The 14,915-nt window shown below is 45.4% G+C and overlaps 1 protein-coding gene across 1 annotated transcript in view; it reads left to right on the top strand.

Annotated features, from left to right (window-relative positions):
• Positions 1-14,915, top strand: part of LOC8032064 (potassium voltage-gated channel subfamily KQT member 1) — a 72,451-nt gene that overhangs the window by 23,117 nt on the left and 34,419 nt on the right. The window contains exons 5-6 of the mRNA XM_040206722.1: positions 3,870-3,948; positions 10,424-10,520. Of these exons, the coding sequence (XP_040062656.1) occupies positions 3,870-3,948; positions 10,424-10,520 (176 nt within the window). The remainder of the gene's footprint in view (positions 1-3,869; positions 3,949-10,423; positions 10,521-14,915) is intronic.

Genomic DNA, 14,915 nt, shown 5'->3' with positions numbered 1-14,915 from the left:
AATTTAGAGGACAAACTAAATTGCATGAGGTAAATTTCGCCGCTAAATTTAGCGGGCTAATGAATTGGCGTGTAGGTCACGGGACGTTAATTTTATCGCTAAATTGAACGGGGGAAATTGACGTCGCGTGACCCCTGATGCCATAGGACCTATATATTGAAAAATTCAACTTCCCCGCTGAATTTAGCGAAGACGCTTAATTCGTGTGTAGGCCGGTGACGTCCTCCCATAATGCAGCACTGCGCACGTTGCATTATGGGTTTTCACAGGACACGGCTTCTCAAAATACGTCTTCACTAAATCCGGACCAACTAACCACCATTTCACGCTAAAACAAAAACAAAAAAAAAAAAACAATACAATTTAGCAACAGTTTAGCAACGAAAAATATGTTCTTAGCGTTTATCACAGCGAAGAAGTATCCGTAGTCACTGACAACTTAAGAAACGCAGTGTGTGATCTATCGTGTTCAAGCTTGTTGCTTCATGATTGGTTCTTCAACGTTCTTGTCGGCTAATGGCGCAACGTCGTTGGCTACGGAGCGATAATAATTTAGATGTTAGGGATTTTCCGCACTCTTCGGTTTCTCAAGCTGTCAGTGACTCTATAGTAGAGGACAGATATTGTGCATTTTCAAGAAGCGAAATTTCTGCCTCATTCCCAAAAGAAAAGTTACTTTGACAATATTTTAGCGTGTCTAATATGTGATCCAGATGCATACCAAAAGGGATGAGGGAATTTAATTGTTTTCATTAGGAAAAAAAATACTCTCATTAAGTAATTATCGTAGAGTGTCGGGTGCCGAAAGCGCTCTCCCTATTTAATAACCCAATGACTAACGCAGACAGAGAGGATAGGAGAAAAATTAGGGAAATCACTGCAAGCGACCATTGAAAGGCTGTCAACAAACTAATTTCTACTTAAACACTTTTTTTTGGTTGCTTACTGCTTACCTTTTCTTTTGTAACGAAATAAAAAAAAGAACCATAATTTACATGTTTTTAAATTGATGAAATGTCCACGAAACAAATAACATAACAACAAAATGAACATTAAAAGACCTCATAACACAAGAAATGCAATATTAGTTCAGGGAACGTATATTTTCTATTGAAGGCCTGCAGAAAAACACCACCGAAAACGTTAAAAAAAAACACACACAAAAAAACATTTGGTCAAAGATGCGTTTTGTCCTTCCAACAACACCACAGCCCATGAGTCGGTGACGTCGCACAGTACTTGACATCATTGCCAGAGGGCGCTAGCGTCATCCTCAATCTTACGCAAACATAATTCCTGACGCAGCTCACGGGAAGCACCGATTTCCGTTCCCTGCTGCTTGGGCCCCGTCCCGCTCAAATATTTACTCTTCCGAGATTGGCCGTCCCTTCACGCGTAAAACACACGTAAATAAATAATACAAAAAAATATAACGGTATAGCTTCCGTGTTTGCTCGTAATTAAATGCACGAAGGTGAGTCGCTTTTGTACGCGCACTGTGCCGTGTTATTGGTTCGGATAATGAACTTGGGGGGGGGGGGGGGGGAGGGGGGGGGGGGGGAGGAGGAGGAGGGATCATGCTAGTCACCGTGTTCCCGAACTCTATCTCTTTTGTATTCAAAACGCTCCTGCTAAATATTTTTATGGATAAATGGGGAAAGGTGTGTGCTTACCTTATACCAATTAAGGCTTGTTTATACATACAGAACAGCGCTGACTAAGCTCTGTAGACACAACGCTGACGCTTGCCCTATATCGCCGCGTGCTTGGAGGCATTGGCAACGCACCTCGCTGCCACGCCGAGGAGCGGGGTTCGCATCCTTCACGGCCCGGATCTTTCCTTTAAAAATGTCTACTCCTCTAGAACGCTCCAGCCCTATGTCGGCTGTCATCCATGTGTTCTGGTTCGGTAAATTCCTGAACGTTTACTGTGGGTTATAAGAGCCACCGCGGTAACACAATGCTTCGGGTCAGTCGCCGAGGCAAGATGCATGGTACCTTTCTCTTTAAGCTTGTAGGTGCAACTTTGCCTTATGAAATGTTTATTTTCAGTTTTACATGTGTCTGGAATGTTTCATCCGGGACAATATCAGTGATGTGCGCTACGCTGCGTGTGAAAAGGTGTTCTCTAAACATTACGCATACACAATGCAACGGTAACCCAGCGCTGCGCTGCACGTGTGAATCGCCCTTTTGCAATAAAGAAACCCCGAAATCAATTTCTTTACTTTGTCTAAACAATAAGTAATAAATAAATTTAGTTAAGGATGAGCACATTGGTTGCAATTAGACGTTACTGAAAGTATGGACATGAGGACGACAAAAAAAGACTCATCTTTCATGTCTTTTATGAAAGAGGTGCCGCTTTGTTCGTCCTTCTGTTTATACCAACGTTATAAGACCGACTCAGTTACTGAAATGTCCATAAACGGTGCATACACGAGCAGCAGCCCCCCTCTCCTTCTTTCTCTCTCCAATGTCTTCCCCCAGTCTTTTGATGCGCCACCGTTTTGGAGGTGGCTGCTATCAGTGCTATGGTAACTGCAGTGGATTTTATGGAATGCATATACTTTGAAGCTCAGGGTCAAGGTGGCACTTTATCGTACTCTATGGAATAGACAGTTTCTAAACGAAACACCAGCCGCCCCTTAAAATGACGTGAGGCGGCCTCAACGGGGAGAGGGAGGGGGCGGGGGTACCCCTCACAACTGAGCTAATCTGGTAACGTTGGTTTACACTGAATAAACTGAATTGCTGAAGTTTGTAGCACACTTTTATACTTTTAAAGGGGGAGGTATTCTCTATCTTACAGTTGTCTACGGTGCAGACAATGGCACAGTCGCGTAAGCCTAGCTCAGCAGAGTGCTTTGCTTGCACAAGAACTCATGCATTAAAGGCACTTTCCAAAGTCACGCGCTCGCACCTTCACCTTTGTCAGCACAGCAGATATTTGTGAGATGTACCATAGTTTCATTCTCCGCTCGCTAAGTTTAAGACGAAATACCGGAGAACTTCGAGAAGCGTTCTTCTAAACTAGTGGAATAATGAACAACAGGCCAACACCTTTTTTGATAACAAGGCCTCGATGGACTACGAGGCCGTACAGCATGGTTAACCTACGTCATCAACCGGAGGCTAGCACGGGGCACAGGGCAGACCCGAGTCCCGGCCGAACCAATAGCTTAAATACTGCCGCATCCAATCTTAGGGACCCAGCTCACGAATTGGATACAAGACGCATGCTTGTATATAGACTGTATGCTAGATTCGGCTCACGCGATTTTGACACCTTCGGCAGCGCAGATGCATCAAAGTCACAGAGCCGAGAGCCCCAATGGAAAATAAATTCAAATAGTCAGCAGGTAGTTATTGTTTCTTTAAATTTAGCAGCGGGAGTCAGTTATCACCGGGACCAGCGGGAGCCTTGTAATCATCGCCTACTAAAGTGCGTGTATCGCACCACACAATATGCTGTTCGTACAGTTAAACTAAAACGAGCAATTCATTGAAGTTCATATCCCATGGACAAAGGGGAAGCTTTAATGGTACAGACGGCCGGTAAACCTTTTTTCTTATATCGTTCAATTAAAAAAAAGCAATCTTAGAAATAAAAGAAAGATACATACGCGCATGGCTTAAATATTTTTTTTTTTTTATATTTGGCTCGCACAAGGGTGTAGTAGATAATATTCTCTCAAAGGTATCAGTTAATATTCCCTGTGCGTATATCCGCACCCGACGGATATACGTAGATATCTCCACTCAACCGGTGTGTATTTTTATGCCGTTGTTATCAGAAGTAGACCTCTTTTTTCACTGCCCAATCTTATATGTTTTTTTTTGTTTTTGTTTTTTGTCCGATGCTTTAGATCTCATCGTGGTTGTGGCGTCCGTAGTTGTTCTGGTGGCCGGCTCAAACGGACAAGTCTTCGCGACGTCGGCAATCAGGTAACAGATAACCTCACAAAATCGTTCTTGGCTTGTGGCTTCTAAACCAGGCTTTGCGAAGTTATCTAATCACAAACTAATCGGAAATTCTAAGTTTACGCAGTGACACGTGTGCGCGCATGTGTATATGCTTTGTTATCAAGGTTCGTGCACTTGTACTTGAGAGTGCATGTAAATACAGGGTTGCATTTGACTGCGATTGGCTGAGCGACGACCACAAGTGACTGCTTATGGTGAGAGAACAAACACACTGGCAGACCGGCGCCATCTATCGAGTGACCATAAAACCATTTAGATTTATGTATAACTACACCGAAGGTGCAACCCCTCCATGCATGCCGTTTCGCTTCTTTTTTGACGGCTTATAACTTTATTTTTATGCATTCTGCATTCATATGGTTATTATCAATTTAAAGAACTGTTATTTTACTGCACTTTAATGTCGCAATATTACGTTTATTCGTCGTTGTTACTCTAATATTTACCTTTTTATTTGCCACAGTGTTTGATATTGAACATTATATTATTCGATAGTTACAACTTATAACGTCCAGACGTCCATGATAATTTACGGAAACGGTCTGTTGGAAATAATGAATTAAAAAACCGAGCAATGAACATTACAAAGAATGTATATTTTAAAATGAAAAATTAAGCTTGAAGTTATAAATTATTTTTTCGTGCTATAAAAGCTGAATCACGTCAGCTAATGAAAATTCCGAGTCATTGGAGTACGAAGCATCGTTCTATATATTACAGTTTCCGAAAACTGCATATCGATAGGTTACACGTGAAGTAGTATTGAATCTCAAACTTTTCCCATTCAGTTATGACAAGCCCGCAGTTTTTTTAATTATCAAATACGGATGGCGACACGTGCTCAAGAATAGCTTGATTTGCATTTGTCGTCCTGTGCCGCTAATTGGAACACCACGCGAGAGTCAGAAACGGCGCCAGATGTTTGGGTGTCAGGCGCTTGAATGCCCGCTGTGAGTGAGCCAGAGACGTTAGTACAACAAGCACGAGGCAGCGTGTGGACCGCAGCTGCTTTTGCGTGCGTTCCACTCTGCATCGGTATGCATGCCCGGAGCATTCGAAATGGAAATGAACGCCGCGAAAAGGACGGTTCCGATTTCGCCATGTTTGCCAATTCAATTTTTTTTTTATTAACTGCAGAGATCGTTTTTGCAATCATACTATGGCTTGTCGGAATGATGCGACTACATTTTGTTTCATTTAACCATCTCGGTGGCTTTTAACCGACAGTAATATATATAAAAAAAGAATATCCGTGGCTCTAAGGCAAGGCTGTGGTCTACAGATCCCCATTTGGCGGGTTCGAATACCTACTGAGGCTCTATACCGAGGTGCCCGCAGGCGCTATCTGATGAAGGCCTATTTGTGAGAAGGCGCCGTGTAACCGAGACTTCTGTTACACGGCAAAAAGATAATAATAATAAATATGAATAAAAATTGTTTATTCTCGGTCAAGTGCATAACGGAGGGAGACCGAGAAACAAAGTTGCAGAGACGCAGATTTCTAGTTAATCGAGAAATTAACACGCTGTTCTTTTCTTTTGCCGGGGCGTGCCCGATGCCCTTCAGCGGTTTGGCCCTAAGATCCGAATTTTTACTTTCCTTTACCTTAGATCAAAGCGCCGCCAAGGCTACGGGCCGATGAAGCCAATCAAGCAACCCCAAGAGCGCACGGTCATACAGTTCGTTCTTGTTTTGTGTGTTCGCGCTCATCGACTAAACCAAGTGCAGTGAATACGCCGTGACATTGCGTCTGTAGTGCACGTGTTCGCGTTCTTTTTCTTTTATTAACTGCGATAGCCTTTTTTTTTTCGGCAGCCGCTAGTAAGTGTAACTCTTTAGGTGTGACGGAAGAACGTTACACAAGGGCCAAGACAACGTAAAGAATGCGTAGCCCGTAGCGGGTAATTCATTAGCATCCGAAACATACAGAATGGTAGACTTTGTCATAATAATTTGTACATAATCGTAACTAGTAAGAGGTAATCGCAGTCCACGAGCTTTACCGCGACGTTCAGCGGGAATCGAGCCCCGGACTATGCGATCCAAAGTCCAACGTCTCTGCTGGGCGCCATAAGGAGGAGTTGAAAGAAAGCGCGAGCAGCTAGGAGACCAAGTACTTGCCGCCGACGGTCGCCCGAGTTAGCACGGGACTGTCCATGGCGAGTGAGTCCAGCAAACTTAGACGACCGTCGGCGCACGCACGCACCCGGTCCCCGAACGACGAAGCGTAGCTCGCCCCGTGGACTCACAATTTTACGGGGTGCTTCACAATGTACCAAGGGAGAGCGCAGCGGGCGTATGAACTCACAACATCAGGCAGCAGTCAGTAGATGGCGTAAAGAACGTGATAAACCTCCTCCCTTCGCGGTTACTTGATTTGCTACAAGTGGGTCCTCGCGATCCGAGGAAACGAATCATTCGAAGGCCTACACGGACCCACAAACGAAGTTGAACCTTTGGAAAACTTCTCATGAAAAGGGTGAGGACACGAAAATTAAGCGGGTAGATTATTCTTGATATAGAATGGGCATGGGCTACTCAGTGTATACACCAAGTTTCGCAATATTTATAGGTCTAGTAAGTGCAACATTACATTTACGAATGTTGATCATTTTCGTCTGGCCACCAGGCAACACTGCTAAAGTATAGACAGTTTTACTGAAAGAGGATGACAGAGAAAAGTAGAAAGGGCTATGGGCGCTTTCCCCCTTACAGGTTCTGTAGAAAGAGTGAAAGTCCCCGATGAGAGGCTTGGCCGGTGTTCGGTGTCTGCAGTGTCCGAACTTCGTTCGGCCATTATTTTCTGTTTTAAACCCGCGAACTTAATAAATGCGCAAAAAATCAGACAGCCGATAGATGGCGCCAGTGTGTTATATCGTCGTAAGAAGTCACGAGCGGTTGATACGCAATTGACCATGTCCAAACGATAATGTGTGAACCAGCCCAAAGTTTGTCAAAACGGATAGAGGAACGGCCTACTAACAAAAACATCTACATAGTTCTTTTTTTTTTTTTTTTTTTTTTGCTGTGGCGCGGGTTTGTTTATGTTTACCTATTTCTGTGGTTTGTATGCATCAAATGTACGCAATACATCCAGAAGAAGAGGTCGGCCATTTTTTTTTCTTCGTGCATTTGTGCCACGTTGAAACCGGTGAGCATAGGGACAGACACCCGCGGTTTCGGGGGAACCGGGTGACTCGCGTCGATTTAATATACGAAAAAAAAATATATAGCAAAATATATCTTGCAAGTTCGGTACCCATAGACCTTTCTAGCTTTACTTTACTAAGAAGCACCGGCTTCGCGCGTTGCATGAAAAGGAATAAAGATGATGTACGTGCGAACAACTTCGTCGCGGGAGCAAAAGGAGTGAGTGAAGAGGCGTCTATTGACACTGGAGATTGAAGGACTCAACTTATTGGCAAGTTTAGAGATAGTTGAAACACGCCTAAACTTTCGTGTGCTTTTTTCTTTTCTTTTTTTTTTTCTGCTTCCTCGTTGCTCTCTTTCTCGTTCTTGCTCTGGGGACCACCGAGATGTCATCGCTTACGATTCGCCATGTTCCACTCTTGCCTCACTCCCTTATGTCCCCGAGTTAAGTTGTCTGGTCGGATCTCGCGTTCTCAGGGTGCTCGTTTGTTTTGTCTGTCTTCCATAAACAACAAATAAAGATCATATCCCCTGTTGTTTTTTTTTTTAATGTCTAAAGCCGGCGGTAGAATTCAACATCCTCAAAAAGTGATGGAGGACGACGAAACTAAAAAAAAAAAAAAAAAAAACGTATTGACCATAAAAAAAAAAGAAGGCATTCTGAGTTAAGACATCGGCTCTCCCCAGTGCTTCGCGAGCGTGGCCTTGCGTATTTCAAACTGTCACTAACTATAACTCAACTCTCTGAAGTCACGCCACCGCGGTGGCGCTGCCGTAGGCACTGCGCATGCGCAGAAGCTAAGCCTAACGCGAATCTCCGCGGCGGGACCAGGCGGGGCAAAGGGACCGAAACACCGCCACCGGATGGGATTGGTCAGAGGCGCGGTGCTGGCCAATGGCAGCGGGCGCGGTATTCCAATTCCTCGGTTCCGATTGGTCCCGCCGTGTAGATTCGGGCCCCAGATTTCTCAGAGCGTACGTGGATCACGTTGTTTTTAAATCATGATTATTTTGAAGGAGTCATGAAATGATATCGGGTTGGATTGTTCACGAATTCGCAGAGGCGTACTGGTCCTAGTCTGGCCCAATTGTACGCTCGCACACCACTGATCCAGAAGCTTCTTTGTCGCGGTGAAATTGCCAAATTTTATTATATTTTTTTTTAATTTTACAAAGTTTGGTGACGTAATGGCGGGATCGAAACTACCCGCCTGGCGATGGTCGAGCGCGGCTCATGAAATAGTGACGAGAACTGCTTGAGCACTCGACTTCGGACACTCGGGTAGTGGCTGGTGTTCAACCAATGAAGTGATGAGAATAGCCGAACACTAAGAATACTTGGTGCTCAGCACCCGTTTTCTACTTTGCCGATCCCAGCGTGGCTATGATTAGCGTTGGCGGAACAAAAGGCCACGTGGCCTCTTGTTCTGTCTCTGAATTGAGGGGATGAAGTACGCTTATATTTTTCGAATTTTTTCGGAGACTGCCCGATTTTTAGAAATAAAAACTAAGGCACGTTTACTAAATTATTAACGTTAGGGAGTGAGGTAGTATTTAGCGAAAGGATGAAAATCGTTTCATGGCTCCTTTGACAGAATCTCAAGTTTTTGTCCGTCCGTACGTCTGTCCGTCCGTGCATTTGCCGCTAAATATAGCGGGAAAATAGGCGCTTCGTGACTTAAACGCGAGTTCGTTTTCCCCGTTGGATTTGGCAGCAAAATTGATGACGCCTCTCCTGACGTCATGCGACCTAAAGAGCAATTTGATTTCCCCGTTAAATTTTACGACAAATTGACGGCACGTGACCTATGAACCGATTCATTTCCCACGCTAAATTTTGCGGCGAAATTGATGTCACGTGACCTGACGTCATGAAACTTGGGCGCAAATTTAGTTTCTTCGCTCAATTCAGCGGGGAAAATGACGTCACGTGATCTGACGACACGTGACATATACACCAATCTATAGGGTGTCCTAAGTCAGCAGGTTCGATTTAAAATGGACCGTGAAAATCGACGCCTGTACGTAGCAATCTAAACTTTTTGTCAAATATGTATTTCACACCTCAGTTTCTTCCTGTAAAATTACAAAGCGTAGCTCTCTTTCAGTAAAATATAGGGCCAAGAAAATTGCCAGAGTCAATGGCGGGTGGCGACGCAGGCAACCAAGTCGAGTAGCGAAGCGGGTTTGGCGGTGGTATTGGTTTGGCGCTCGTATTGATAGATGGCGCTACCTCCTTAACAAGACTACTCGCGACTACCATGGTTTATTCAAACGAACATAAAGGCCCGTTCACACTCTTGCGACCGAGTACGACTGAGAGAGACGAGATTTCTTACAACTTCTTAAATGTTTCTAGAATGAGGGAACACACTGACATTGTGGCGCCATCTATGCGGTGACCCTAGAACTGCATTTCACAAGAGCGAAGGTTTGGCGGGATTTCCGAGGTCAATAGTGCGTAATACCCATAGAAAGGCTCGTTTATAACATTGACAAAAGTTTTTCGAGCCAAAAAAGAAAGGATATTGCTCGAGAAATAAAAAAAAATATGCCGGACCGCCGAGTTTACACTGCTTCCCAATAGATGGCGCCAGTGTGTTCTCTGGTTTAAGAAGTTTTAAGGAACCCAGGTTTAAGAGGTCGCAAGCAGTCGCAAGAGTGTGAACGGGCTTTTACATTTGTCTAATGTACTTTTGGCTAAAAAATAAATGCCGGCAATAAAAGCAAAACTTAAAGGGAAAAAAAAAACGCCTTTGCATAACGACGGCGTTCTTGCTGCCGACGGATTTCGTCTGCGTGTCGTCTGCTTTCTCTCGCTGGTCGTTCACATCTTCAGACGCTGCTCCAGACGCCATCTATCGATACGCGCGCTAAACGCACTCCGCCACTCGACTTGGTCGTCTGCGTCGCCACCCGCCGTTAAGCCTGGCAAGTTTATTGGCCCTGTGTTTTTACACAAAAAGAAATTCCCTTTGTAATTTTAAAAGAAAAAACCGACCTGTGAAATACACCTTTGGCGAAAAAATTCGACTGCTACGTGCAGGCGTCGATTTTTACGGTCCCTTTTAGATCGAGCTTGGTGACTTGGTTTTCCCACTGAATATGACGGGAAAATTGGCGCCACCTGATTTTTGTACCAAGCCAGTTTCCCGCTAAATTTAGCGGGAAAATTAATAAAAATTTGTTTTCTCATTGACTCCCAGGAAACGACTGTCTGGTAGTGCATTTTGTGCATCATAGAACTTTAAAATAAAAGTCACTGTTCTTCATTTTTTTCTTTCAGGGGTATAAGATTTTTGCAGATCCTGCGGATGCTACACGTGGACAGGCAGGGGGGAACGTGGAGGTTGCTGGGATCCGTCGTTTTTGTACATAGGCAGGTCTGTGTCCAACTGTACTTACAAGTGCAATTTGTGTCGAGGGAACATAGAAGCGGGCAGCGTGCATGAAGCATGCTTTGACCATGCGTGAGACGTGTGCCCAGATAATTTCGTTATCACGTCTGCATCGAACATAGTGTGTTTTGTCTGGTGTAGGAGCAGCGATACTTTATTGCTTCAGATGCCATAGAATGAAGGAATAGCCGATAACTACACCGAAGAACCAAAATCACGAAGCAAGAAGAGTGGACATAATGTGAATTTCTTTAGTTGTCACTGACCATTAGCGTCGAGGTGATGCTAATGGTCAGTGGTTTACTTTCCTGACGTCACGACCAGTGTTTGCTTCGCCGTGACGTCACGACACGTCATCCCGATTATCATCAGTTGCAAACTATACAAGTACGACGGTGTGCGTAAAAAGCACGAGGGAAGCTTGGAGTCATCACGTTCCCGAACCGACACCGTCAAAGTTGACAGTCTGACGTTGTTCCTATTTTCGCCGTAGAAAGAAAAATTAAGCCAGAACACATTAGTAGGCACTGGTGTTGCATACGTTAAACGTTCAAGCAACACAAACGTCTAGCGATAATCTGACTCCCATGACGCCAGACGCCTACGTTCACGGCGCTCTTCATCAGAAAGTTTAACGCGTACCAGGTCTACACTCGATACTTGTTCCTGGAATGAAGCGATACTACCGCTAATCGGGCTGATAAACCCGGCGACCTTCCAGGGCCTCCCATACACCGAGCTCCCCTCCCTCTGTGCGTACAGGAGATCGAGCTCTTCCTCGCCTACACCCTTGGTCACATAACCAATGAGCGCCGAGCACCTTACTCCTCCTTTCCCACGCGCCAACCAATCGGTGTCGAGCTTCGCGGCCACGCTTTTATCTGGGCTTCACGAAATGCTGAACACCTAGCCAAGGAACGTTTCACGTTAATAAAGGCGTCAAGGTGAGCGTTTGGCCCATCGCAAATGCCGACCATAAAGACGTTTCTTTGTCGCGCAGGTCCACAATACTCTATTTTACCCTTAAACCTTACGATGGACTGCTGTGAACACTTCGAGCCATCAGTCGCTACAATAGACGTTTATACACTCACTCGAGCCATCAGAGTCGATCCAGTGCAGTGTGAGCGCCAGGTGACTTTAGCGAGGAGAACAGCGACCCGCGAGGCATCGAGTCACGTGTTGCGTCCATAGCCTTGCATTGGCTAGGACAGCCCATTGCGTCCGCCGCGGCACATTGTGAGGTAAAACGGAGCGTGCCTAGTCTCCGACAAGAGGACGTTGTGAGTACGGAGTGCCTTAGCGTCCCTCCACCCAGGGCCCGCTTTACACCATCAAGCGCCCTGGGCAGACTCCGGCCGTGGCGCCCCCCACCCCCACTTCCCGTCTTTTTATACGCCCTATCTGCTAGGTACGGCATCACGTTGTTTGTAAACATATGGGTAGTGACCAGACTTGGACGTAGTTCAACTACTCTACTCAAACTACTGTAGTTTAACTACTTTTTCGAGTAACTTGGTAACTTTCAATTACAACTTTATTTGGGTAATTAGTAGTTTAATTTAACTACTTTTTTCAGGTAACTTCTACTCAAATTACTAACTACTTTCGAAATTATATAGTGATAATTTTGCCCATCACGGAAGTTTGAGCGCAGAAATGAATAAGACGCCGGCAGATAAAGTGGCATTCCCGAACAAGGGGCCCCCTTGTTCGGGAAGGCGTCCTTGGGCCAAGGTGGCGACGAGCAGCCAAAAAAATAACACCGGCACGCACGAACGCAGGAAGAGCCTTGGTCGGGTATTGACCTAATCCGGTAATGCACGCAGGCGCCGCGTTTCCAGCTGCAACCGTGAAAGACGGGGACACTTCGAGAGTTGTTGTTTTCGTGTTGTCTGTCTTTAGTGAGTTCTGACTCAAGCGGTACGTTTCACGGGAGGCGCCACTGAAATGACCTCGCAGCTGGGCGCCTGTTCTCATGGTCGCCTTTTCGTCAGCGCATACGCCTTTGCAATGCCGGACTCCCCCGCGCACAAACCCAGGCACGGATAATCCGTTCATGGGAGCACGTTCCCGCTTCCAGCTGCAACTGTATGCGAGCGACGATGCTTGTTCACGTAATCCTTCGCATCCTTCCGACCATCCATGCCTGGGAGACCTCCTCTTTGTTAAAAACGATTTACTTGTCAGGCGTGTCAGGCGCATCAGAATATTGTAGTCGCCGGCGAGGATTGCGAGTTACCCTTGGGAGATCATTTTGTTGGACCCGGCGTCAGCGGCGAAGTATACTTCGGTTTATCTTCTGCTAAACCAAAACAATTTTTTTTTTCAGTAGCGTAGCACTAGCACTACAACGGGACGCGCAGTCGTCCGGATGATCTCATCGTCGTGGCGCGAGACTTAAACCCTTGACTGTCTGGTGCACTCGCTCAGCGTACTCTCAGAACGACGTCGTAATAAAGAGGGGCCAGTCATAACAATGGCTACGTTTACATGGATGCGACAGCAGCGCATCGGATCCAGTTAGCGAATCGTGTCCACCTCAACCACTAAGTTTACATGGGTTCGGATCGACAAGCAGCGGCACCTCGTGTCGAAGGATCAGAACGCAAACCTCGTGACCTTCAGATTGTTTTCGAGGTGTCCGGTTTGCCTAGCGGCAGGCGAAGCAAAGCTCCCGTAATCCCTCGCTCGAGCACTCGATTCGATCCGCTAGCGTATACATGGAGAGTCTCGATTCGGAATGACCATCTCAAACCACCCCGTCCCAGCGGATCGGATCGGATCGGATCCGATCCGATCCGAGTTGTTTACATGGACCGATTCGATTCGTTAACTGGATCCGATGCGCTGCAGTCGCATCCATGTAAACGTAGCCAATCTCAACTTGACGAAGAAAAAAGAAAAAAGGAGGAAAGTTTGTTATAAAAGACCCTCCACCCGAGGCAAACCTCACATGTTTCGTCATGGACACCTAGGATGCCGACACTCGCTTACCCGACCCTGCACAGCCTGTTTCTCAAATTCAACGCTGCCGTTCCATCCAGCCCGTCGGTGGAACGTCTATTTAGCTTGGCTGGGGACGTCCTTTTAGAAGGAAAAAGGGAAAACTCTCCTATCAAGAACTTTGAAAGTCAATTGCTTCTGCGAGCAAATAAACTATTTTGGCGAAAACGCAAGCGATAAATAGACTGCATTTATTTTAGGCTCGCAGGGTTTTTCATTGATCAAATCTGCTGTTCATTTTGCTACCACAAAAATATAAAAAAGTAACTTCGAAAGTAACTTCAAAGTAACTCGCTACTTCTTACAGTAGTTAGTAGTTTACTCAATTACTATTACAAAGGCGTAATTTCTACTCTACTCCAATTACTTTTGGCGTCGATACTCAGTAACTTAACTTAACTACCTTTTTTGAGTAATTTGTACATGTCTGGTAGTGACCCAACACGAGCGCTTTGTCAGACGAGAACCGAATCCCAAAAATAAACGGCGGTCGAGCATATATAGCATCGTGTCGGGTGGGGTATCCAAATATACATCCCCCCCCCCCCAGAATAAAAAAAAACAAAAGGGGGGAGCGGCGCCCCCCCCTTTCAAACGTTCAGAGTTCCTGTATAGGCTCTCTACGGGAGCCAGAGTTGCGCGGTCATCCCCGTACCGCCGTCTTTCCTGCACGGCGTTGGAAGCCTGCTCCTCACGTGACTGAACTCGGCGAGTAACGGCGCCGCGCGTTCGAAGCCTTGGACAACAGATCTGCTGAATCATTACCGGCGATGTCGAATGCAAAAGCTAGGGAGCACAAAGCAAAATGCTCTGCGGCCGTGATCGCGTGCTATAACCAACAGAATATTTCAAAACACATTGGAAGTGGTCACTCGTTCTAGAAACATCTACTATGTCCAGTACAACTTGAGACGTGTGGAATCTGATAGAGGCCAAGTACGTACTAACTATGGGGAACAAACATTCAAACAGCAATTAACACGAATTTTAAATATGCATCCACAAATTCTCGATACAGCAACTAAATCCCGATCTGTAGATACATTAAAAAAAATAACGAGGAATTATATTTTCGAGCATGTATAAAATATTGTGTAGAAATGCTTCCAGACATATCATTGCGTCAGAAATGTACATATTTCTCGTTATTTTTGTTATGTTTTTTTGTGTTTCATTTGTATATATACTGTGTGTTCCTTGCAAGACCTGCACCGCTCTGAAACCTGTATGGGGTACGGGACCTGGGTCAGGTGTTTTAATGCACATTTTGTCCCTGCCACCCCAAAATAAAAGGGCAAATAAATACAAATACAAATACAAATACAAATGTCTCCTTGAAAAAGCGGAAAATAGCGGAGTTGTTTAAGTACTATT

Source organism: Ixodes scapularis, unplaced genomic scaffold (genome assembly GCF_016920785.2).
Source record: "Ixodes scapularis isolate PalLabHiFi unplaced genomic scaffold, ASM1692078v2 PGA_scaffold4__175_contigs__length_147842914, whole genome shotgun sequence".
Lineage (NCBI taxonomy): Eukaryota > Metazoa > Arthropoda > Arachnida > Ixodida > Ixodidae > Ixodes > Ixodes scapularis.
Note: the sequence above shows the minus strand (reverse complement) of the source record. Positions and strands in the feature narration are given on the sequence as shown.